Below are 27,459 nucleotides of genomic sequence, written 5' to 3' on the forward strand. Positions count from 1 at the left end.
TTTGTTTCTGACTCGGACCCCAAGCCCGATATAAGTAAATGAGGACGTGAACTTTGGTGCTGTAAAATGATCGTAGTAGGGCTAGGGGGCTGCAAAAAGAAGCAAAATGGAGGTAAGAGCATGACAAATGCCTTGCATACAAATGCTGATATGGAAAAAATAAATAAGAAAAATGATGTGGGCTCCCAGTTATTTTTGATACCCAGTGCAGGGAAAGCAGACAACTGCGAACTGCAGCCCCCAGCTATCTGATTTTCATTGGCTGGTTATCAAAAATAGTGTCTACCCAACACTGTTTTTTTAAATTTGTTATTTCAATAATTTTAAAAAACTGCATGGGGTCCACTTGTTTTTTTTATAACAAGCAGAGGTAAAGCAGACAGCTGGAAGCTGGTATTATCAGGCCAGGAAGGCCCATGGTTTGGTCCTTCCCATATCTACCCCAGAAGAGGCGCATCCAGCCACAAGCATAATTGCTGTATGTAGTAGAATTCTCGATCTCCTATGAATGCTGGCCACATGCTGACTTTCAGAGAACTTCCATGATGTCAGACAGAAGAGTTTTCAGCAGACCCCTGGCTGTCATGCAACTCAGCAGCATCCCACAATCATGTTGTGGGAGCGCCGATAAGGGGTTAGAATGGTATGATCCCCTGCTGGCATGCATTAAATATCGCTGTCAGATTGACAACAGCATTTAACGGGTTAACAGTCATGGGCAGGTCTGTGTCTCTCATCATCTGTGGTCTTCTGTTCACTCTTATGGGAGTTCCGAAGCTAACCAAGCAAGTGTGTTCAGCTCCTTTTGGAAAATTATAGAAGTTAATGTAGATTCACTTTTAAAAATAGATGTGAAAAAATGTCCAGGAGATGGAACCAGCACCTATGGAACAGCTATATATTTCGGAGGTGGAAAACCTTTTACAGTTGGTGCATTGAGCAATATTTTCATAAACTGAGTAAGTCTGTGTCCTGTTTCCTAAAGTAACGGTGCTGTTCAGGTTTTTACCTGGCTGAATGAGAGTCATGAGCTTGAGTGGGTTCAACTTGTCAAAATAATACCAATAGGATAGGGAATAACATCAATTTTGTGGGTGGGGCGCATCTGACCTCTGGCAACCACAGCCATCCCAAGAAAGCTAGATATGAACATTTTGGTCTTCAAGGAAGAACGTTGATTTATTATGTAACAATACATTTAGTGATAAATCAGGTAAAAATGGCAAAAACCTCTATTTTCCAATAGTGCTACCCAGTTCTACTAACAGATTTATATATATTTTTTACTAAACACTTTATTTGTGAAAAAACTGCATTTTAAAACATTGAGGCTGTAAAGTTTGAAGTATCAATGCCTGGAAAGAAGCACACTTGTCAATATTATTCAAAGATTAGTTTCCTATTAAGCATTCAGCATCATACTGTCCTTTAGTATTGGATGTCATATCCGTATTTGTCCTTAACCGCAGCTGAAAGAACCTTGGACACTTGATTACGTTAGGAAATGTCAGTGGTTGGCAGTTCACAATTACCGTCTTCCTGTGGTAGGTAAATAATTACAGGAATGGTGAGTTACAGTTTGTCACCATGCCTAGAGATCAACTTGTGTCTACATTGGACCTGATCCATAGTGTACAAGTGCCAGGGCCAGCAGTTGTGAACCAAGCTGACTTAATCAATGATCAGATATATCTTATATATCGGAGTATAAAATGTATTACATAATTTAGAATAGACAATTTTAAGAACATCAGAAGTTTGCATTTACAAATATTCTTCATATCTTGCATGTCACACACAGATGGAAAACTTCTAATCTCGACCAACATGCATTCACAATCAGATGATTTACACTGAGCCATATGGAAATATGTGTCTGAAAGAAACAAGTGACAGATATAGAGCTGTGAAGAAAACACAGCTGGCACAAAGGGGTTAAATCTGAATTTTTTTCTACAGTCAGGCAGTGTGGCGAAGAAAATTATATTACTTTAAATTACATTAGATTGAAACTTTTCTAAAATGTGTAACATCAGTCTATACCCAAAGACACATAATGACAATCAAAATGAGATTGGTAGAAACACATACAAATGTATTAATATTAATACAAGTTCTAGAATATCCTGTATACATACAGTAAACCATTTCCAGTCTAAAGACCAGGGCTTTCTAAAGAAGGTTTGTTCCTAGATTTATAATAAGAAAAGAAAATCTTTTAACCAAAGCTTCAAAGCTCCTTTAAGTACCTTTTGACACAATCCAACTAGGCTGCCAGCTGCAATTACCGAGGAATAGGCTGCATTTAGCCAGTATATAATAGACAATAGAGGCGTGTTACTCACTTATCCTGGTTCCAGCGCCGGTCCTTGCTCCCTTCTCCTATAGCCACTTTTAACATTAGTGCACACCAACTTTCTCAGGTAACCCAGAATATTCCTCTGACCTCATCACCCTAGACTTTCTAAGGTCAACTCAGGCAGAGTCTAGATGCTTGGGTAACAAAGGAAACTATACACAGTTTTTTCAAGTTTGTCAGAAGTCTGTTACTACTTCACTTGGCTCAGATCCAAGTAGGTGTCTATCATCTCCTAATTGTTTCTCCAGCAAAGGAGACAAACTCTAGCGCAGCGCCACCTATTGGAAGTAGTGATCCTAAAAGTCAAATGTGGATTTTTAACAATCCTTTGCATATGACCTAGGATATATAAGCCAGATCAGAATCCCAATTTGCAGACATGGTGTTTCGGGGTGCTTGCCCCTCGTCAGTGCAAAGTATGGGGTGTCTGATCTGGCTCATCATCTCCTATGCTGTTACAATTAACAATATTTTAAACCTCAGTCCAGCTTGCTTTGTGTTGTCCACACCTACCTCTCAGCAAGGAAGTTACCAACTTCTCGCAACTGTTCTCGATCCTGCTCATACATGGCCTCTGCAAACAAGGTAACACACCTCTAAGGATAAGGACACGTGACAAGTAAAACGGAGAGAGTGGAATGCGATAAAAAAAATCTCATTCAACTTGGACCAATGTTACTCTATGGGGCCACTTCCATGTGCGATTTTTTTTCTCTCTCCCTAATTTCTCTCCCCTGAGGAAGCCACACATGTAGTGGCGATACGCGTGGGGTATTTTCACGCCACAAAATCTCCTCTTTCTACCCTCCCCCGTTGATATACCCACCTTCCCACATATGAAGAAAGGAATTTCCAGCATCCAGGTTCCAGATTATTTTAAAAAACGAATTTCTTTATTCCAAAATGATTTAAAAGGTCATTCCATATGTATAAAAACAAGTGGGAATTATCAAACAGGTACGCGTTTCGGAGGATCACCTCCTTAGTCTGAAGGAGGTGATCCTCCGAAACGCGTACCTGTTTGATAATTGCCACTTGTTTTTATACATATGGAATGACCTTTTAAATCATTTTGGAATAAAGAAATTCGTTTTTTAAAATAATCTGGAACCTGGATGCTGGAAATTCCTTTCTTCATATTCACACTTCAGTGGGTCCTGCTGATGTCCATGCACCGGTCAGATTCTTATGGAACTCCAAGTGGGTGAGCTGGTGTTTTTTTCTACCACCTTCCCACATAGTGTGAGTATGGGCCTGATTTCTCTCCCACTGCTCAGGCTGCACCGTTCATTCCTAGCTGTTCTGATATGAACACCAAGGTGGAATTAACCCTTTTAGGTGCAAGGGAAAATACTTGTATTTATTCTAATACTCTAACATGGTGAGCGGACAATAATATTTGGATGGTGCGTCCCTGCTCCCAAATATAAATATTAATTGAGTGCGAATTTGGGGTGTTCAAAGGATTTGTCTATTGTTTAGGTATATTAAGCCAGGTTTTGGTACTTATTGTCTGGACGCATTAAGGAATACTGTTTGAGTGTAGCCATTTTGTCACTGGTAATAACTTCCTTACCTATACTAAGCCTCTGCATTTGAATAGGCGGTATATAAGCTTCAAATTCAGTGTATATCTGAGATATATTAACACTTGAGCATGCCCCTATGTATTATTACAATTTGATACCATATGACCGGCTAGTTATATCTCCTTTGACCTGATACTCCATATACCAGTTCAAGGGGAGGGTATTTTTGTATCTCATTCTATTTATGCAAATATTCTATGCTGACTATATAATCACTTGAATAAGAGGTTGGTGTGTTGGGGATTTATACCTTGTTGGGCTTTATAAGTGTTTTTAATGTTTGTCTTTTTGTGCGCTCTTGTTGCTCCCTGAGCCAGGACATGTTCACACTGTTATTACAATAAAGTTTTTTCACTTTATCAAAACATTTAAGTGTTGGTGATACCTGTAAGGTATACCCTTCTTTTTTCTGGAAGTTACCAACTTCTCGCAACTGTTCTCGATCCTGCTCATACATGGCCTCTGCAAACAAGGTAACACACCTCTAAGGCTCAGGACACATGGCAAGTAAAACGGAGAGAGTGGAATGCGATAAAAAAATCTCATTCAACTTGGACCAATGTTACTCTATGGGGCCGCTCCCATGTGCAATTTTTTTTTTCTCAGCCATAATTGGACTGAGGAAACAATCAAAATATGATGCGGTTGGAATCTGATTTGCTTTCACTCATACCTATATAAGTCAATGTGTGCGAGAGAAACATGCACTTGCATTACACCAGAGTACAGTGGGATATACGCATCAGCTGATAATGGAGGAGATGGGGAGATTAGTCCCTTCCTCTCTTCCTGACAGTGGCATTACACTTGGCTTACACTCACAACAGAGCGGGAGCCGTGTGTCATGCGATGCACTCTCAGTAACGGTCATGTGGCCCCAGCCTAACAGAGAGTCTTTAGCTAGACTATTCTTCATTGCTATTCGCAGGTAACCATATCTTTACTAGTGTCATGCATCTGAATTCCAACCCTTGAGTCTGTGCTCCGTGGTTGGCTTTTCTGTCTGCTGGACCACAGCAGATACAGCTTTCTTTGGGGGTTTAGTATCTGTTATCCTTGGTTTAGTTGTATTAGGATAACAGGTCTATTAATTTACTCGTTTGCTTGCCCAATCACCTTTCGGGCGCAGCTTTAAATATTTTTCTCCTTTTGGTATAGTCTCATTTTAAAGTCCACCCATATTGCTGCTTGTTTCTCCCAGTCAGTGGAAGACCTGTTAAAATACCTTTTTCTCCTGGTTATGTTCTCCACTCTGCACCTGTCGTATGTTTGTTGTCACTAAGTAGGTGGTATATTCTTTAGCAATATACACCCTCTCTGGTATTTTGTAGTTTGTCTTACTCACTTTGGGATCACTTTCTAATTCACCACAACTTCCCTTCAGTAGGTAATTTGCACTCTGCTCTGACCTCTGGTGCCATAGGAGGAACGTTAAGTGCTCGACAGCTGATCAGGTAGCGTAGGCCTGAGTTGCCATTGTTTAGCCTGTTGTCAGGGCTATTGCAACTCCCGCAGAAACCACTAGGGACTGCAGGGTAGGGATTTCTGGTCTGTACAAGAACTGACAGTCAGTTTCAGTTTTTTAGTGTCACCTTTATCCCCTGTGAGTTGCTGTTTGAACAACTAGAAATCACAGCTTTCATACATTGCTGCTATAAACCTCATTCCTCCTGGAAGATATAACACTGGATTTATACATGTGATTAACCATTGCCATGTTGAAATACCAAACTGCATTTACTTCTCTGTTATTCCTGTGATTAACCATTGCCCTGTCTAATGATACAAGATTGCATTAATGTGATTTTACTTGCCCCCTATGATCCATGTCATTTTTCAAGACCCACATCTGTGCTGTTTACCCAGACTTAGGTCTTAAGGGGGCTTTACACGGTAGCGATATCGCTAGCAATTTGTAGCGATAGCGAGCGTGTAAGTACCCGCCCCCGTCGTGCATGCGATTGTTTGTGATCGCTGCCGTAGCGAACATTATCGCTACGGCAGCGTCACACGCACTTACCTGGTCGGCGGCGTCGCTGCGACTGCCGAACAATCCCTCCTTCAAGGGGGAGGGACGTTCGGCATCACAGCGACGTCACCGCAACGTCACTAAGCGACCGGCCAATCAAAGCGGAGGGGCGGAGATGAGCGGGACGTAACATCCCGCCCACCTCCTTCCTTCCGCATTGTGGCCGGCGGCAGGTAAGGAGACGTTACTCGCTCCTGCGGTGTCACACATAGCGATGTCTGCTGCCGCATGAGCGATAAACCACCTGGATAAACAACCCTTACCGATTTTTGAGTTTGGGACGACCTCTCCATGGTGAACGATTTTCACCATTTTTGAGGTCGCTTAAGGTCGCTGGTCAGTGTCACACGCTGCGATATCGTTAATGACACCGGATGTGCGTCACTAACAACTTGACCCCGACGACCAAACATTAACGATATCGTAGCGTGTAAAGCCCCCTTTAGAGTATCCACATCACCAGAGGAGCCCATATCAATGTGAGTGCCAGACTACTGCAGAGATAATTGTCCTTCTGAATAGTGCACCCATCTCCACAGAAGAACTCTGCATATGCATCAGGAAGGCATTGAGCTCTTCATCACCTCTCTGACCAAGGCTCTACTTTTTAGCTTGGTCAATCAGCTCTAAGTAGAGTCCTAGTATTTCTGAACTTCTTCCCTTTAATAATGATGGAATTCTGACATCTTCTTTCACCTCCTGTGGTCCATGCAAACCTGCTACCATTGGCAAACCCTGATGAAAGTTGAATGACCCCAGCACTCGTTCAGGCTAGAAAAACAGCTGGCAAATATGAGCAGGCTCCTCAGACACCTACTCTTCATTAATGGATTAGCTCAATTCATAGGGACTGCAAAATACAATAAAAATTCTAAATAGATAACCATGCCCTAATGTCAAGAATTAAAAGTAAAAACCTTCTTTTCCATATCTGGCAGTTTGAACTCTCTCGATTACATTTCCCCTATTTTCATTTCTTTTTGTTGCAAGGCAGGAATACAATCAATATAAACACAAGATCAATATATTTCCCACATTTTTTCTAGTGGACATTTGTGGCGACTCTCCTTGTGGCAGACAATGAAAATGTGATATTTTTTTATAGTTGGTATCTTAGAATATTCATTATTATTTCCTAATATTGGTCTAATATGTGAACGATTCATTTATCTATTCTCTTAATACTTGATTTATTAGTGTTGTAATAGGATAAATCCTATCTATACTCCCTGACAAAAATGTTGTCGCTTATCCATGTTATGCAAATAAAAGCTTATAACCTGACTTTAAATTCATCCATTGGTTTTATAAATTACTCTTTTGAAAGCTGAAACCCTCCCAAATTTGGTTTAGGTTATGAAAATAAAGTTGCTTCAAAGCTGAAATATTGATCATTTATTGAACACAGAAAGGTCAGATTTTGGCAAGACAATAGTTTTGTCGTCTTGTCATATCAATGCACCCAATTCTAGTTTACATCCTCACCTGTGCTCACTAAATGATCGGTTAATTAATGGGTGTGTATGAAAAGAAGCCCAGCACCCCAGACCTTCACTTGAACTGCAACTTAATCTCTGACAACATGCCAAAAATCCACCCTGCAACCAAAGCCTTGATTATAAAGAGGCTGAAGACCAGATCCATTGGAGAGGTGGCTGGCACCTTTAATGTGTCTCAGCGTCAAGTACAAAAAATAAAAAAAAGATTTGAAGAGACTGGAGATGTTTTTGACAAGCACAGGTCCAGCAGAACCTGCAGGACAACTGCTCAGGAGGAATGTTTGTTGGTTAGAAAATCCAATGCCAGACCCTCTTCCACTGCAGCAGAGCTCCAAAAGGCCTGGTCACCTCAAGTCCCTGTGTCAACTAGAACAGTTTGTAGGATTCTGTCTTGAAATTGTCTCCATGGTCGAATCAGTGCCCAGAAGCCAGCTCTAAACAAAAAGCAATTAAAAAACCATGTGACATTTGCCAAGTTCCACAGCCTGCTAAACAGATGGATGCTGGAAAAGTGGCAGAAGGTGGATATCTCTGATGAATCTTCAGTTGAATTACACCACAGTCGCCACAAATACTGCAGGAGACCTCCTGGAGCCCGTATGGATCCAAAATACACCCAGAAAACAGTTAAGTTTGGTAGTCGAAAGATCATGGTCTGAGGTTACATTCAGTATTGGGGTGTGCGAAACATTTTCAAGGTGGAAGGCAATATCAATAGCCTAAAATATCAAGCAGTATTAGCTACCTCTTACATTCCCAATCATAAAAGGGGCCAAATTCTGCAGCAGGCTGGTGCTCCATATCATACATCCATCTCTACAACAAAGTTCGTCCTGGCAAAAAAGATCAAGGTGCTCAAGGACTGGCCAACCCCCAGTAACCAGACATGAACATCATTATTTGGGGTAGGATGAAATAGGAAGCTTAGAAGACAAAACCAAAGAATCTATATGAACTTGAGGCATGTAAGACTGCATTATTTGCTATTCCTGATGACTTCATCAATAAATTGTATGAATCATTGTTGAACCGCATGGATGCAGTCCTTCAAGCTCATGGAAGTCACACAAAAAATTAAATATGGCTCTAATAGCACCACAACTTCATTCACCAATGTTATGCAACATATCTTTGTATTAGAAGGTAATTATTTGTTTGAATTTCACATTACTTCCTGTGGGCGACAAAACTTTTGTCTTGCCAAAATCGGACTTTTCTGTGTTCAATAAATGATCAATATTTCAGCTTTGCAGCAACTTTCTTTTCATAACCTAAACCAAATTTGGGAGGGTTTCAGCTTTCAAAAGAGTAATTTATGAAACCAATGGATGAATTTAAAGTCAGGTTATAAGCTTTTATTTACATAGCATGGATAAGCGACAGAACTTCTATCAGGGAGTGTACAAGTGACCTGATTTATTAACTGTTTAGTTTCCTTCGCAATGATTTTCAGTAAAACCAAATGTCTGTACTGTTGTATCCAACTATGGCCAATAGAGTTAGGATTCTTTTGTACAAAATTTGGAAAGATTCATAAAGCTTTGTAGCCAATCATCAATCCGCTACATGTGTATCTTTGATTGAAAATGATGAATACCAATTAAAGTTGAGTGAGTACCTAACTATTCGTACTCACTATACTCATAACGAATACTGTCTAATACTCGCGTCTTCATTGCAAATAGCATGTGTAATGCAAGTCAATGGGGAAAATTTTCAAAGTATCGAGGAACCCGAATTCCGCACTATTTGCACAAAAAGTACAGAATTCAGGTTACTTGTTACATTGCGAGTTTTTCCCCATTGGCTTGAGTATTAGACAGGATTCGTTATGAGTATAGCGAATACAAATAGTTAGGTACTCGCTCAACTCTAACACCGATATAATCATACGAATATCACAATCAAGTTGTAGAAATCACTAGATGCAAAATTGTGTTACATTCCATCATTTACCATATTACAGAGGCCTTCTCTAAGGGACAATTCGGAGCTTTACACAGGCACCTATGATGGAATCCAAATTGGGTGAACTGTGGTTCATAGAAGTTAAGGGTACTTTACACGCTGCAACATCTCTAGCATATGTTAGCGATGTCGAGCGTGATAGCACCCACCCCCGTCGTACGGCCGATATGTGGTGATCGCTGCCGTAGTGAACATTATCGCTACGGCAGAATCACACGCACATACCTGCTCTGCGACATCGCTGTGACCGGCGAACCGCCTCCTTTCTAAGGGGGCGGTTCGTTCAGCGTTACAGCAGCGTCACTGAACCGCCGCCCAACAGAAAAGGAGGGGAGGAGATGAGCGGCCGGAATATGCTGTCCACCTCCTTCCTTCCTCCTTTTCCGGTGGACGGAGGTAAGGTGATGGTTGTCACTCCTGCAGCGTCACACACAGCGATGTGTGGTGCCGCAGAAGCGACGAACCACATCGCTACTGAGCAGAAAACGATATTTTGTTTTAGAACGACCTCTCCATGACCACCGATTTTTCCCTTTTTTGCGATCGTTTGCGGTCGCCCAGAGGAGCCACACGCTGCGATCTCGCTAACGAGGCCAGATGTGCGTCGCAACCACCGTGACCCCGACGATATCTCCTTAGCGATATCGCAGCATGTAAAGCACCCTTTAATCTACTGACATACATTAGTATGAAAGTATAATGTAAAAAGGAAAAATCAGTCTAATTTTCTGGTGCAAAAATATGAACCACATATGTGGCAGCTACATATTCAGAATATATGGATATATATATATATATATATATATATATATATATATATATATATATATATATATACACACACACTACAGTTCAAAAGTTCAGGGTCACTTATATATTTCCTTATTTTTGAAAGAAAAGCACATTTTGTTTTTAATGAAGCTAACATTAAATGAAACAAAAATACACTCTACACATTGTTAATATGGTAAATGGCTATTCTAGCTGCAAACGTCTGGTTTTTAATGCAATATCTACATAGGTGTATAGAGGCCCATTTCCAACAACCACCACTCCAGTGTTCTAATGGTACATTGTGTTTGCTAACTGTGTTAGAAGGCTAATGGATGTTTAGAAATCCCTTGAAAACCCTTGTGCAAGTATGTTAGCACAGCTGAAAACAGTTTTGCTCATTAGAGAATTTATAAAACTGACCTTCCTTTGAGCTAGTTGAGAATCTGGAGCATTACATTTGTTGGTTCCATTAAACTCTCAAATTGGCCACAAAAAGAGAACTTTCATGTGAAACTCAACAGTCTATTCTTGCTCTTAGAATAGAAGGAAATTCCATGCGAGAATTTGCCAAGAAACTGAAGATTTCCTACAACGGTATTTACTACTCCCTTGAGAGGAGAGCACAAACAGGCTCTAACTAGAGTAGAAAGAGAAGTGGGAGGCCCCGCTGCACAACTGAGAAACAAGACAAGTACATTAGAGTTGCAAGTTTGAGAAATCAACGCCTTACAGATCCTCAACTGGCAGCTTCATGAAAAAGTACCCGCAAAACGCCAGTGTCAACGTCTACAGTGAAGAGGCGACTCCAGGATGCTGGCCTTCAGGGCAGAGTGGCAAAGAAAAATCTATATCTGAGACTGACTAATAAAAGGAAAAAAATATGTGCAAAATAAGATCGACATTGGACAGCGGAAGATTGGAAAAAAGTGTCATGGACAGACGAATCGAAGTTAGAGGTGTTTGGATCACAAAGAAGAACATTTGTGAGATGCAGAACAACTGAAAAGATGCTGGAAGAGTGCCTGATGCCATCTGTCAAACATGGCAAAGGTAATGTGATGGTCTGGGGTTGTTTTGGTGCTAGTAAAGTGGGAGATTTATACAAGGTTAAAGGGATTTTGAATAAGGAAGGCTATCACTCCATTTTGCGACGCCATTTCATACCCTGTGGACAACGCTTCATTGAAGTCAATTTCATCCTACAACAGGGCAATAATCCAAAGCACACCTCCAAATTATGCATGAACTATATAGGGAAGAAGCAGACAGCTGATATTCTATCTGTAATGGAGTGGCAAGCCCAGTCACCAGATCTCAGCCCTATTGAAGTGTTGTGGGAGCCGCTTGACCATATGGTACGCAAAAAGTACCCATCAACCCAATCCAACTTGTGGGAGGGGCTTCTGGAAGCATGGGGTGAAATATGTCCAGATTACCTCAGCAAATTAACAGTTAGAATGCCAAAGGTCTGCAAAGCTGGAATTGCTGCAAAGGAGCATTCTGTGACGAAAGCAAAGTTTGAAGGAGAAAATTACCATTTCAAGTAAAAATCATTATTTCTAACCTAGACAATGTCTGGACTATATTTCCTGCTCATTATGCAACTCATTTGATAAATAAAAATATGATATGACTTTTGAACTGTAGTGTGTGTCATATATACAGTCAGGGCCAGAAATATTTGGACAGTGACACAAGTTTTGTTATTTTAGCTGTTTACAACAACATGTTCAGAAATACAATTATATATATAATATGGGCTGAAAGTGCACACTCCCAGCTGCAATATGAGAGTTTTCACATCCAAATTGGAGAAAGGGTTTAGGAATCATAGTTCTGTAATGCATAGCCTCCTCTTTTTCAAGGGACCAAAAGTAATTGGACAAGGGACTCTAAGGGCTGCAATTAACTCTGAAGGCGTCTCCCTCGTTAACCTGTAAGCAATGAAGTAGTTAAAAGGTCTGGGGTTGATTACAGGTGTGTGGTTTTGCATTTGGAAGCTGTTGTTGTGACCAGACAACATGCGGTCTAAGGAACTCTCAATTGAGGTGAAGCAGAACATCCTGAGGCTGAAAAAAAAGAAAAAATCCATCAGAGAGATGGCAGACATGCTTGGAGTAGCAAAATCAACAGTCGGGTACATTCTGAGAAAAAAGGAATTGACTGGTGAGCTTGGGAACTCAAAAAGGCCTGGGCGTCCATGGATGACAACAGTGGTGGATGATCGCCGCATACTTTCTTTGGTGAAGAAGAACCCGTTCACAACATCAACTGAAGTCCAGAACACTCTCAGTGAAGTAGGTGTATCTGTCTCTAAGTCAACAGTAAAGAGAAGACTCCATGAAAGTAAATACAAAGGGTTCACATCTAGATGCAAACCATTCATCAATTCCAAAAATAGACAGGCCAGAGTTAAATTTGCTGAAAAACACCTCATGAAGCCAGCTCAGTTCTGGAAAAGTATTCTATGGATAGATGAGACAAAGATCAACCTGTACCAGAATGATGGGAAGAAAAAAGTTTGGAGAAGAAAGGGAACGGCACATGATCCAAGGCACACTACATCCTCTGTAAAACATGGTGGAGGCAACGTGATGGCATGGGCATGCATGGCTTTCAATGGCACTGGGTCACTTGTGTTTATTGATGACATAACAGCAGACAAGAGTAGCCGGATGAATTCTGAAGTGTACCGGGATATACTTTCAGCCCAGATTTTGCCGCAAAGTTGATCGGACGGCGCTTCATAGTACAGATGGACAATGACCCCAAGCATACAGCCAAAGCTACCCAGGAGTTCATGAGTGCTAAAAAGTGGAACATTCTGCAATGGCCAAGTCAATCACCAGATCTTAATCCAATTGAGCATGCATTTCACTTGCTCAAATCCAGACTTAAGACGGAAAGACCCACAAACAAGCAAGACCTGAAGGCTGCGGCTGTAAAGGCCTGGCAAAGCATTAAGAAGGAAGAAACCCAGCGTTTGGTGATGTCCATGGGTTCCAGACTTAAGGCAGTGATTGCCTCCAAAGGATTCGCAACAAAATATTGAAAATAAAAATATTTTGTTTGGGTTTGGTTTATTTGTCCAATTACTTTTGACCTCCTAAAATGTGGAGTGTTTGTAAATAAATGTGTACAATTCCTACAATTTCTATCAGATATTTTTGTTCAAACCTTCAAATTAAACGTTACAATCTGCACTTGAATTCTGTTGTAGAGGTTTCATTTCAAATCCAATGTGGTGGCATGCAGAGCCCAACTCGCGAAAATTGTGTCACTGTCCAAATATTTCTGGACCTAACTGTATATATATATATATATATATATATACACAGTATATATATAAAGTACATTTTCCTATAAAATCAGCCATTTATACTGCTGTATCAATACTAGAGATGAGCGAACCAGTCGCGGTTCGGCTCGAGGTCGGTTCGCCGAACGGACGTCCCGTTCGAGTTCGGTTCGTCGAACGTTCGACGAACCGAACTCGAACCGTATAGGAAACAATGGCAGGCATTCACAAACACATAAAAACACCTAGAAAACACCCTCAAAGGTGTCCAAAAGGTGACAAACAACTCACAACACAACACAAACACATGGGAAAGTGACAAGGACATATACTCATGCGAAAACAAAAGAGCGTAATGAGGAAAAAGAGGACGAGACACAGATATAGGCATGGCACGCCCTTCTAAAATCATGTAAAACACCGCAAGGTGACTCCAAGCGGAGTCTCCCTTTTTTCAAAAAATTGGGCCCCACACACACTCACCCATTCAGTGGCAGCACTTGTGCCCTAGTTGTACACTTTACAGCTAGATTTGCATCAAGCACATTCAAAAATACGCCATACTTAACCGTCCCCAGGATGACTCCGGGGTAGGTAGCAAAGTCTTTCCTGATCCCAGCTCTGTTCATCTTGGATCATTTTTAAAAAATAGAACAAGCAAGGGTTACTCCAAGCGGAGTCTCCCTTTTTTTCCAAAAATTGTGCCCCACACACCCACCCATTCAGTGGCAGCACTTGTGCCCTAGTTGTACACTTCACAGCTAGATTGGCATCAAGCACATTCAAAAATACGCCATTCTTAACCGTCCCCAGGATGACACCGGGGTAGGTAGCAAAGTCTTTCCTGATCCCAGCTCTGTTCATCTTGGATCATTTTTAAAAAACACAGCAAGCAAGGGTTACTCCAAGCGGAGTCTCCCTTTTTTTCCAAAAATTGTGCCCCACACACACCCACCCATTCAGTGGCAGCACTTGTGCCCTAGTTGTACACTTCACAGCTAGATTGGCATCAAGCACATTCAAAAATACGCCATTCTTAACCGTCCCCAGGATGACACCGGGGTAGGTAGCAAAGTCTTTGCTGAACCATGACTTGTTCATCTTGGCTCCTTTTAAAAACAATGTAAGCAAGGGTTACTCCAAGCGGAGTCTCCCTTTTTTCAAAAAATTGGGCCACACAGACACCCCATCAGTGGCAGCACTTGTGCCCTAGTTGCAAACAGGATGTTTTGATTTGCATCAAGCACATTCAAAAATACGCCATAATTAACCGTCCCCATGATGACACCGGGGTAGGTAGCAAAGTCTTTCCTGATCCCAGCTCTGTTCATCTTGGATCATTTTTAAAAAACACAGCAAGCAAGGGTTACTCCAAGCGGAGTCTCCCTTTTTTTCCAAAAATTGTGCCCCACACACACCCACCCATTCAGTGGCAGCACTTGTGCCCTAGTTGTACACTTCACAGCTAGATTGGCATCAAGCACATTCAAAAATACGCCATTCTTAACCGTCCCCAGGATGACACCGGGGTAGGTAGCAAAGTCTTTGCTGAACCATGACTTGTTCATCTTGGCTCCTTTTAAAAACAATGTAAGCAAGGGTTAATCCAAGCGGAGTCTCCCTTTTTTCAAAAAATTGGGCCACACAGACACCTTATCAGTGGCAGCACTTGTGCCCTAGTTGCAAACAGGATGTTTTGATTTGCATCAAGCACATTTAAAAATACGCCATAATTAACCGTCCCCAGGACGACACCGGGGTAGGTAGCAAAGTTTTTCCTGATCCCAGCTCTGTTCATCTTGGATCATTTTTAAAAAACACAGCAAGCAAGGGTTACTCCAAGCGGAGTCTCCCTTTTTTTCCAAAAATTGTGCCCCACACACACCCACCCATTCAGTGGCAGCACTTGTGCCCTAGTTGTACACTTCACAGCTAGATTGGCATCAAGCACATTCAAAAATACGCCATTCTTAACCGTCCCCAGGATGACACCGGGGTAGGTAGCAAAGTCTTTGCTGAACCATGACTTGTTCATCTTGGCTCCTTTTAAAAACAATGTAAGCAAGGGTTACTCCAAGCAGAGTCTCCCTTTTTTCAAAAAATTGGGCCACACAGACACCCCATCAGTGGCAGCACTTGTGCCCTAGTTGCAAACAGGATGTTTTGATTTGCATCAAGCACATTCAAAAATATGCCATAATTAACCGTCCCCAGGATGACACTGGGGTAGGTAGCAAAGTCTTTCCTGATCCCAGCTCTGTTCATCTTGGATCATTTTTAAGAAACACAGCAAGCAAGGGTTACTCCAAGCGGAGTCTCCCTTTTTTTCCAAAAATTGTGCCCCACACACACCCACCCATTCAGTGGCAGCAGTTGTGCCCTAGTTGTACACTTCACAGCTAGATTGGCATGAAGCACATTCAAAAATACGCCATAATTAACCGTCCCCAGGATGACACCGGGGTAGGTAGCAAAGTCTTTCCTGATCCCAGCTCTGTTCATCTTGGATCATTTTTAAAAAACACAACAAGCAAGGGTTACTCCAAGCGGAGTCTCCCTTTTTTTCCAAAAATTGTGCCCCACACACACCCACCCATTCAGTGGCAGCACTTGTGCCCTAGTTGTACACTTCACAGCTAGATTGGCATCAAGCACATTCAAAAATACACCATTCTTAACCGTCCCCAGGATGACACCGGGGTAGGTAGCAAAGTCTTTGCTGAACCATGACTTGTTCATCTTGGCTCCTTTTAAAAACAATGTAAGCAAGGGTTACTCCAAGCGGAGTCTCCCTTTTTTCAAAAAATTGGGCCACACAGACACCCCATCAGTGGCAGCACTTGTGCCCTAGTTGCAAACAGGATGTTTTGATTTGCATCAAGCACATTCCAAATCCACAAGCATTTACTCTCCCCAGGATGACACAGGGGTAGTAAATTCCTTGTGGATCCATGACTTGTTCATTTTGATGAACGTTAGTCTGTCCACATTGTCACTGGACAGACGTGTGTGCTTATCTGTCAGCACACACCCAGCAGCACTGAAGACACGTTCAGAGACAACGCTGGCAGCTGGACACGACAAAATCTCCAAGGCGTAAGTGGAGAGCTCTGGCCATTTTTCAAGATTTGAAGCCCAAAATGAGCAAGGCTCCATTTGTAAAGTCATGGCATCGATGTTCATTTGGAGATACTCCTGTATCATCCTCTCCAGCTGTTGACTATGTGTTAGACTTGTTGTCTCTGTTGGCCTTGCAAAGGAGGGTCTAAAAAAATTATGAAAAGATTCCATAAAATTGCTGTTACCAGCACCAGATACAGTCCTACTGGTACGGGTAGACTGTTGAAGATGACGAGACCGTCCCATGTTTGTCAAGTTACAACTGGGAGATTCACTCCCTGCACCTGCACGGTTGTTTGGTGGAAAAGCCGAGCTAAGATCGAGTAACAGCTTCTGCTGATACTCCTGCATACGTGCGTCCCTTTCTATGGCTGGAATTATGTCACAAAATTTGGACTTGTACCGGGGATCTAATAGTGTGGCAAGCCAGTAGTCATCATCACTTCTAATTTTGACAATACGAGAGTCTTGTTGGAGGTAGTGCAGCAAGAAAGCACTCATGTGTCTTGCGCAGCCATGCAGACCAAGTCCACGCTGTGTTTGTGGCATAGAGGTGCTAACCGTTCTTTCTTCCTCTGACATCTCCCCCCAACCTCTTTCAACTGAAATTTGACCAAGGTCTCCCTCATCCGCTGAGTCTTCCATGTCCATGGACAGTTCGTCCTCCATTTCTTCATGTTCTCCTGCACCTTCCTCAACATTTCGCTTGCTACCATGCGCCCTTGTTGATCCCTGTCCCCCATGGTCCCATGCCTGCCGCGTTGGTGATGATGAACTTCTGGACCTTGGAGATGTTGTTATGTCTTGCGCATATGAATCCTCCTGTAGTTCCTCCCCTTCCTGTTGTCCCACCCCCTGACTCCGAATAGTGTTTAGCGTGTGCTCCAGCATGTAAATGACTGGAATTGTCATGCTGATAATGGCATTGTCAGCGCTAAACATATTCGTCGCTATGTCGAAACTGTGCAGAAGGGTGCATAGGTCCTTGATCTGAGACCACTCCATCAGGGTGATCTGACCCACCTCTGCATCTCGTTGGCCCAGGCTATACGTCATGACATATTGCACCAGGGCTCGGCGGTGCTGCCACAGTCGCTGTAACATGTGGAGAGTCGAATTCCAGCATGTCGGCACATCGCATTTCAGGCGATGAACCGGCAGGCCGAAAGACTTCTGGAGCGATGCAAGTCGCTCAGCTGCGGCGCTTGAACGGTGGAAGTGAGCAGACAGTTTTCGTGCCCTGGTCAGAAGGCCATCTAGGCCGGGATAGTGTGTTAAAAATTGCTGGACAACAAGGTTCAACACATGAGCCATACAAGGTACGTGTGTCACCTTGCCCAGGCGAAGGTCCGCACCCAGGTTTGCAGCATTGTCGCACACGGCCTTACCAGGCTGCAGGTTGAGTGGAGACAACCATTTATTAAACTCGGGCCGCAGAGCTGACCACAACTCCTCAGCTGTGTGACTTTTATTCCCAAGACATGTCAAGCTAAAGACCGCCTGATGCCGTGCGCTCTGCTGCCAGCATAGTAAAGAGGGGTGCGTGATTCCTTCTGCGCAGTGAGAACGCTGGTGGCCTGACCAGGCAGGCTTGGGGCGGAGGTGGAGGACACAGATGAGGTGGAGGAGGCAGAAGCAGTGGCGGAACTTGGACAGACAGAGGATTGACACACAAGTCGTGGGGACGGCAAGACTTGTGCAGCAGACCCTTCCCCATCTATCACCATAGTTACCCAGTGCCCAGTCAGCGACATGTAATGTCCCTGTCCATGCTTACTGGTCCAAGTATCGGTGGTGAAATGCACCCATTGACACACAGAGTTTCTCAAGGAAGCGGTGATGTTGTGTGCGACATGTAGCGCGGGCACACCTTTCTTAGAGAAGTAGTGGCGACTGGGCATCTGGTACTGGGGCACAGCGACAGACATAAGGTCTCTAAAATCCTGTGTATCCACCAGGCAGAAAGGCAGCATTTCGGTAGCCAAGAGCTTACAGAGAGATAAAGTCAACCTCTTAGCTTTGTCATGGGTCGCAGGAAATGGCCTTTTATTTGTCCACATCTGAGGGACAGAGATCTGGCTGCTGTGTGTAGACGGTGTTGAGTAGGGTGTCCCTGGAAAAATGCAGGTTTGTGAGGAAAATGCAGTCGGAGACATGATGTTGCCTTCATCCAACGTTGGTGCTATCGATGTCTGAGAGAGCTGTACACACGCACTTGTTTCCCCTTCCAAACCAACTGACGACCTACCAAGCAAACTGCCTGTTGCGGTTACAGTGGTGAAAGTTGTGCGTGGAAAACCAGGTGTGACAGCTGTCCCCACAGTCCTAGAAGATGAAGAGCGCGCGGATGCACTGGACGGGGCAGGCCGTGGATGGTTCGCTCCGCTAGGCCGCATTGCAGCATGGTGAGCTTCCCACTGGGACCTATGATATTTATTCATGTGACGATTCATGGAAGAAGTTGTCAAACTGCTGAGGTTTTGACCTCTACTAACAGAATCACGACAAATTTTACACATCACATAATTTGGGCGATCTTTTTCTATGTCAAAAAAGGACCAGGCTAGACAAGGCTTAGAGGGCATGCGACCTTCTGAGCCCTCCCGACTAGTGCTCAGAGGCAGAGTGGTGGCTGATGATGCATTTGTAGACGTGCTACCAGTGCTCCGACTCTGTCCAGGAAGGCGCAAGGTAACTTCGTCGTCGGTTGCATCCTCCTCCACCGCCTCTGTTGACCTCCTCGAGTGCCTGACTGTGGGTTGACAGTAGGTGGGATCTAGAACTTCCTCATCAATTGTTGTGTTTGCACTCCCCTCACCCTCAGACCGAGCCTCTTCTTGCCTTGACGGAATATTTAAGTTGTCATCCCAATCTGGTATCTGCGTCTCATCGTCATCAGTATGTTCCTCATTGTCTATAACCACAGGTGTTACGGTTTGTGACAAAGGGTCAACATTATGCTCAGAAACTTGGTCCTCACGGCCTGAATCAGAGTCACAAAGGGCATCACTGCAGACCATTTCCTGGTCTGTACTCACTGTAGCTTGGGAGCAGACCTCTGATTCCCAGGCTATAGTGTGACTGAACAGCTCTGCAGACTCAGCCATCTCACTTCCACCATACTGTGCAGGGCTGATGGAGACTTCAGAGCTGGGAGAAAGCAAGTTTGATTGGGATGACAACTCAGAGGACTGGTGTTTTTTGGATGCGGTAGTTGAGGTGGCTGAGAGGGCAATGTTGGACCACTTGAGATCCATTCAAGCATTTTCCTTTTTTGGCCATCATCTACCTTTGTTCCTGTTGTTCGTGTCCGTAAAAAAGGGAGCACATCGGATTGTCCACGGTAAGTAGTAGACATCTTACTTTTGCTGGTAGATGGTCTATCTTCAGCAGATGTTAATGGAGCTTTGCCACCTTCCCCACGGACAAACCCTTTTTTTCCTTTTCCAACACGCCTCTTCCCCTTTCCACCAGCATCTGTCATTTTGCCACTCATGTTGATTGCGACAAGATTGTGCACTTAAAATGTGGTAGTAAAAATTGAGAGGTGGTGTAGATTGCAGCGGTGGTCTAGCTTTATTAACAGCAGAATAATAAAGAATAATTATCCCTGACAATGCAACTACGGCCCTTAAACTGGCAGCATAAATTGCTAGTATAATGGCTTAGTAACAATGAGTTTGAGTGTGCAATGCAGGCAGACGTGCTGCAAATATCTTTGCACTAGTGGGACGATACAGAAGTCCAATAGCCACGTTTAGGATGCCACTAAGTTCACTCAGTGTTTGCTAGTATAATGGCTTAGTAACAATAAGTTTGAGTGTGCAATGCAGGCAGACGTGCTGCAAATATCTTTGCACTACTGGGGCAATACAGCAGTCCAACAGCCACGTTTAGGATGCCACTAAGTTCACTCAGTGTTTGCTAGTATAATGACTTAGTAACAATGAGTTTGAGTGTGCAATGCAGGCAGACGTGCTGCAAATATCTTTGCACTTGTGGGACGATACAGATGTCCAACAGCCACGTTTAGGATGCCACTAAGTTCACTCAGTGTTTGCTAGTATAATGGCTTAGTAACAATGAGTTTGAGTGTGCAATGCAGGCAGACGTGCTGCAAATATCTTTGCACTAGTGGGACGATACAGAAGTCCAATAGCCACGTTTAGGATGCCACTAAGTTCACTCAGTGTTTGCTAGTATAATGGCTTAGTAACAATGAGTTTGAGTGTGCAATGCAGGCAGACATGCTGCAAATATCTTTGCACTTGTGGGACGATACAGAAGTCCAACAGCCACGTTTAGGATGCCACTAAGTTCACTCAGTGTTTGCTAGTATAATGGCTTAGTAACAATGAGTTTGAGTGTGCAATGCAGGCAGACGTGCTGCAAATATCTTTGCACTACTGGGGCAATTCAGCAGTCCAACAGCCACGTTTAGGATGCCACTAAGTTCACTCAGTGTTTGCTAGTATAATGGCTTAGTAACAATGAGTTTGAGTGTGCAATGCAGGCAGACATGCTGCAAATATCTTTGCACTAGTGGGACAATACAGAAGTCCAACAGCCACGTTTAGGATGCCACTAAGTTCACTCAGTGTTTGCTAGTATAATGGCTTAGTAACAATGAGTTGGAGTGTGCAAAGGGCAGGAGGGTACAGTGGCAGGGTTGTGGGTCTCTGGGTAGAGGAAAGGAAGCCTGCCTTTCTATCCCTCCTAATGGGGAAATGCAGCGAGGAAATCCCTGACCTTAGCTACACAGACGCTGTCATCTTGTGTAGCTGTTAAACTCTGTTTTCAGGACCTGTCACCTATGGCTCTGACCCTGCCGGTATGAGCCCTTAAAAGGACTGATAGAAAGTGCTATCCCTAAGCTGTCCAGCGCTGTGTATGGAGCGTATACAGCAGTATCGGCGATAGGAGCTGCGCCAGTGATGTCTGACACCAAGGCAGATAATGGCGTGCTGGAGGAAAATGTCCGGTTTTATAATGCAGGGACATGTGACATGGACATCCTATCACACAGGCCGTTGCTTCTCTGGCTAAAAGTCCACTTAGCTGTGTGTGTGTCTGGGATTGGCTGACATGCTGGCCCGCCCCACTACACGCGCGCGCTTAGGGAAGGAAGACAAGGAAAAAAAAAATGGCGATCGCCATTATACATACAGCAGTGATCTGAATGCGCTGTTCCCGCACACTATACGCTGAAATGTCATAATAGTGTGAGTCACAGAGTGACTTACACTATTACAGGGGAAAGCCAGCTAGGAATTAGCTGTTTTTTTTGCTGCTAGAACCGTTCTCGAACGTATCTAGAACTATCGAGCTTTAGCAAAAAAGCTCGAGTTCTAGTTCGATCTAGAACGGCCCCCAAAATCACTCGAGCCGCGAACTGGAGAACCTCGAACCACGAACCGCACTCAACTCTAATCAATACATACATTGTTATAAATTGCAAAATTATTCAATGAAAAATCTAAATTTTATCTCTTCCTCTTGACTAAAAATTGTTGCTGAAGTGGTTAAAATAGTTATTTTCCAGATCATTATCTGGTATTAACAAAAATCTAAAAATAAAAAAGGACTTAATTTTTAAGCAGATGCATAAGTTATTTTTGTTTCTATTGGCCCCTGAAGAACAAATTGGAGAGTTTTGCCCGCTGGGTTTGGTCAGGCTGACATCAGACAGCAGACTGTTCATTAGAAGGAAGTCTGCGATTTCCAAACAGTATATTTTGCCAGTCTGAGTAGGCTGTTACACGGAAATAAATATTATCACAGACCACAGACTAGACCATTCCAGCCACACATTTCTATGAAATTATTTTCTAATTTCCAATAATGAACCACTATGAAAAAAACAAGTATGTTGACTGTTTTGTCTGGCACTGTGCCAGTGAAAATGTGTGTGTGATCCTGCTTGATCTAGAAATGATGACGATATTACCCTGACCACGTCTGGCATCTGCTGGAGGTTCTGGTAGTGATTACATGAGTCGGATTTTTGTTATGATGAAACTTAATCTAATCAAACTTAAGTTTATCGGAAGTTCCTTAAAATATTTCAAGATGAAATTCTCAATCAATGTGGTATTATCACCAAATCTGATTTGTCATTAACTCTGTCACTTTATAAGAGGGAACCTAAGGCTCTATTCACAGCTGTATTTCATATTTCCAATTCTTTGTTCTGTTCTAGGAACAGATAAATAAAATTCATGACCTGGACAATCTGATACTTGGCGCCAGAAGGACCCCACTGACTCTAAGGGGTACTTTACATGCTGCGACATCGCTACCGATATATCGTCGGGGTCACGTCGTTAGTGACGCTCATCCTGCGCCGGTAGCGACATCGCAGTGTGTAACACTAATGAGTGACGATCAACGATCGCAAAATCGTTCCAAAACGGTGATCGTTGACACATCGTTCATTTCCTTAATATCGCTGCTGCCACAGGTACGATGTTGTTCGTCGTTCCTGCGGCATCACACATCGCTATGTGTGACACCGCAGGAACGACGAACATCTCCTTACCTGCGTCCACCGGCAATGTGGAACGAAGGAGGTCTGCGTGTGACGCTGCCGTAGCGATAATGTTCGCTACGGCAGCGAGCACCAAATGTCGCTCGAGCGACGGGGGCGGGAGCTATTGCGCTTGACATCGCAAGCAATCGCTAGCGATGTCGCAGCGTGTAAAGTACCCCAAGGCTATGTGCCCATGATCTGGACATGCTGCATGTCCTCTCCTGTGGGGAGTGTGTGTTCTCCGCCGGAGACCTCAGCTGCCCGTGCTCATAATCAGGGTTCAGGCCGCGGCGGTTTTTCTGTTCTCCCTGTGGAGAACGCTGGCAGCTGCACAGCAATAAATTGACATGCTATGGTCCTTGAAGCTGTGCCGCATGTCAGTTTACACTGCAGGAAAAACAAGCAAGAGTGTGCACAGGATTTCTAGACATCCCATCCACTCTGCTTGTACTGTACACGCAGAATAATATGTTTCCAGAGATCAATATTCTATGCATATTATACATCCCGTTAACTGTCAGGGAGGGCACTGGCATACCTAACACAGACAGAGACAATACTATTGCTATGAGGCTTATGGTAAGTTGAGTCCTAGCACTAAACACACACTACTACCCAGGCTTGGACTTGCCCACAGGGGACTGGGAAAGCTCCCAGTGGGCCCCTGTGCTGGAGTGAGCCACATACACTCCAATATGAGCAGTATTTGGCCCCATTACATTATTCACTATGTACAGAAAAAAGCAGCATCTCATCGTTCAGTCAACAAACTACCCATTGTATTATTCCATACAAATACAGATAAATGTGTGACTCAGGCTAATGTAATATTTGCATGTAGCTAAACAGTGGGCCCACAATTTGCATGTAGCTAAACAGTGGGCCCACAATTTGCATTTAGCTGAACAGTGGGCCCACCATTTACATGTAGCTGAAAAGTGGGTCTACCATTTACATGTAGCTAAACAATGGGCCCATCATTTGCATGTAGCTGAACAGTGGACCCACTATTTGCATGTAGCTGAACAGTGGAGCCACTATTTGCATGTAGCTGAACAGTGGAGCCACTATTTGCATGTAGCTGAAGAGTGGACCCATTATTTGCATGTAGCTGAACAGTGGGCCCACCATTTGTATGTAGCTGAACATATGTAGCTGAACAGTGGGCCCACCATTTGCATGTAGCTGAACATATGTAGCTGAACAGTGGGACCACCATTTGCATGTGGCTGATTAGTGGGCCCACCATTTACATGTAGCTGAACAGTGGAGCAACATTTGCATGTAGCTGAACACACAATCATAGATTGATACAACTCACAAGGTATTTGGTTGGAGCTCTAGGAATCCATATACTGCCCCCCACCTCCCCCCAGCAATGCCCAAGTGAAAAAGAATTTTACCATTATTATGTGCAACTAATATAGGTACTGTGTAAAGGCACCTCTAAATTCAGGTAGAAGTTTGTGTCCCAGGTTTTGGCAGGTGCCCTTTTAATTTTTGACTAATGCACGACAGTGTGTCTCATGTTGTCAGGTGACCAAATATGTGTGCAATGGGGCTGTCTAACTGTTCATACCTATAGCAAACCCAACCAACGTCTCCGTCACAGACTATGTATAGGCAAAGCACACCGTTCCAGTCATGGCCAGACACAGGAAATGTCTTACTTAAGACACAAATTGTGAATGGATCTGCCAGAAATAAAGCTTTTTGCTGAAGATCTGGGCACCTTCTAGATATGAAGTAATTTGGTATAATACATAACTTATTCACTTAAAGGCATTTCACTTAAAGAGTTATTCCTAACAATTAAATGTATGTTATCTTTTGGCCAGGTGATAACTTGCAGACCCCCACTGAATCCGAGAACAAGGCTCTGAAAAGCCCCTTGAAATGGAATGGTGACCTCGTAAGCATGCCTTTCTTCTATTTGTCCGCAATAAGAATGCCAAACATGATTAAGAGGTTCAATTAGACATTCACAGCAGTCCTGCTGAAAATGGATTGGTGACATGCATGTTTGGCCACTACTCTATTTCTACTAGGCATTTCAGAGCCCTGTTCTTGGTATTCATGGGGGTCCCAGTGATTGAACCCCACAAATCCCCAAGTTGTCACCTATCTTTTGGAGTTTTGCTATGGGGTCTTAAGATTTTTGTGTACACCACTGATTAACAATATGTTTCTGCAGTTGCAGACACAAGTGACTTTGATTTTGGAAGGAAGATAAATGTACCAAGAGACATAATGCTGGAAGAACTATCTCTTCTCAACAACCGTGGAGCAAGACTTTTTAAGATGCGACAGAGAAGATCTGACAAATATACGTTTGAAAACTTTCCTTATGAAATGAAGCTACAGTCTAATGTAAGTGTCCAGAAAGAAGTAACTTTGTATTGAATATTATGTGTCACATAGAGTTTTGCACGAACTTCGACAACTGTAATGTTGGAGTCAGGCTCTGTTCACATTGCAGATTCTGACAATCTGACCAATGGTTTCTCTGGTGTCTCTGATCAACACAGGCAGACTTGGGTGTTGACCAGCTGTGTGCTCTGTCATAAGGGCACTTTATACGCTGAGATATCGCTATAGATATCGCTAGCAAGCGTACCCGCCCCCGTCGGTTGTGCGCCACGGGCAAATCGCTGCCCGTGGCACACAATATCGCTTACACCCATCATACGGACTTACCTTCCCTGCAATGTCGCTGTGGCCGGCAAACCACCTCCTTTCTAAGGGGGCGGTTCGTACGGCGTCACAGCGACATCACATGGCAGCCGTCCAATAGAAACGGAGGGGCGGAGATGAGCTAGCGGAATATCCCGCCCACCTCCTTCCTTCTTCATTGCCGGGGGCCGCAGGTACGATGTAGTTCCTCGTTCCTGCGGTGTCACACATAGCCATGTGTGCTGCCGCAGGAATGACGAACAACCTGCGTCCTGCAACAGCAACGATATTCGGGAAAGGAACAACGCGTCAACAATCAACGATAAGGTGAGTAATTTTGATCGTTAACGGTCGTTCCTGCGTTTCACATGCAACGACGTCGCTAACGAGGCCGGATGTGCGTCACGAATTCCGTGACCCCAAAGACGCCTCGTTAGCGATGTCGTTGCATGTAAAGCAGCCTTTAGTCAGGCAAGAGTTAACCTTTGCTAACTTGCTTCTTAGGCTCCTTTGATCACATGTTGTGAGGAAGCCAATCACACCTGCTCCTCTCATATTTAAGCTGGATGAAATCTTCTACCCAAGCCAGCTGTAGGTTGTACTGCGTTGGTCTGTGTGTTTTGGTGTCCAACACTATCTGGAAAGTGTTGCTTGTGATCTGGAGTGGTTTTGCAGTTTATTTGTTGTCTTGTTTCCTCCCTGCTCGTGTTTTCTTCCTTATTTTTTTATTGTTTTATACCTCTGTGAGCGCATGCTATGTGACAGAATTTTTGTTTCCCCTGTCCAAGGCTGAAGAGCAGGTTGCCTTCCCTTTGGATGTTGGCCTCACATAAAACTGGCCATTTTTTTGTGCTATGTATCTTAATTTTTACATATTTTTCATAGCAGTATTGCATGTCTATATACCCATATTCATTGTTATACATATCTTAGCACTGCAGAGTACAACTGTCTCCTTTATGTTCCCTTGTATATCTATTTTTGTGGGTGTAATCTCACTCCTGTCCCTGGGGGAGGGGGTATCAGATGAGGGCTGCTTAGGAGCAAGGCTAGGAAGAAGGCTCAAGTATCCCCACCTTTTGGGGTATCCCTGAGACTAGGGATAGCATAGGATCCCCTAGCCTGAGGGTCAGCTTAAGAGCCCCGGTCTCCTGCTATCTCCATAGTCATCTTGACATTATGTATCTAATTAGATGGACATTGCCTAGTATAATGTTATAACATAAATCACTCTCTTAAGCTGTAAAAGCTATTTGATGATAATCTAAAGGTCTGTAGTAACTCCATTTCTGAACAAAAAGCATGCTCAAGCATGTTAGCTCAACAACATTTAGACAAGCCTGTGAAATACTAGACAAATATACACTACATTTCAAAACTTTGGGATCACCCAGACAATTTTGTCTTTTCTACAACAATCCTACTTTTAGTTATCAAATGAGTTGAATAATGAATAGAAAATATAATCCAGACATTGACTACGTTAGAAATAATCATTTTCACTTGAAATAATAATTTTCTCCTTCAAACTTTGCTTTCGTCAAAGAATGCTCCCTTTGCAGCAATTCCAGCTTTGCAGATCTTTGGCATTCTAGCTGTTAATTTGCTGAGGTAATCTGGA

The 27,459-nt window shown here is 43.4% G+C and overlaps 1 protein-coding gene across 1 annotated transcript in view; it reads left to right on the forward strand.

The window, feature by feature from the left end:
• Nucleotides 1–27,459, forward strand: part of MYOZ2 (myozenin 2) — a 148,367-nt gene that overhangs the window by 48,812 nt on the left and 72,096 nt on the right. The window contains exon 3 of the mRNA XM_075336690.1: nt 25,360–25,535. Coding sequence (XP_075192805.1) covers nt 25,360–25,535 — 176 coding nt within the window. The remainder of the gene's footprint in view (nt 1–25,359; nt 25,536–27,459) is intronic.

The sequence above is a fragment of the Anomaloglossus baeobatrachus genome, chromosome 1 (genome assembly GCF_048569485.1).
Source record: "Anomaloglossus baeobatrachus isolate aAnoBae1 chromosome 1, aAnoBae1.hap1, whole genome shotgun sequence".
Classification (NCBI taxonomy): Eukaryota; Metazoa; Chordata; class Amphibia; order Anura; family Aromobatidae; genus Anomaloglossus; species Anomaloglossus baeobatrachus.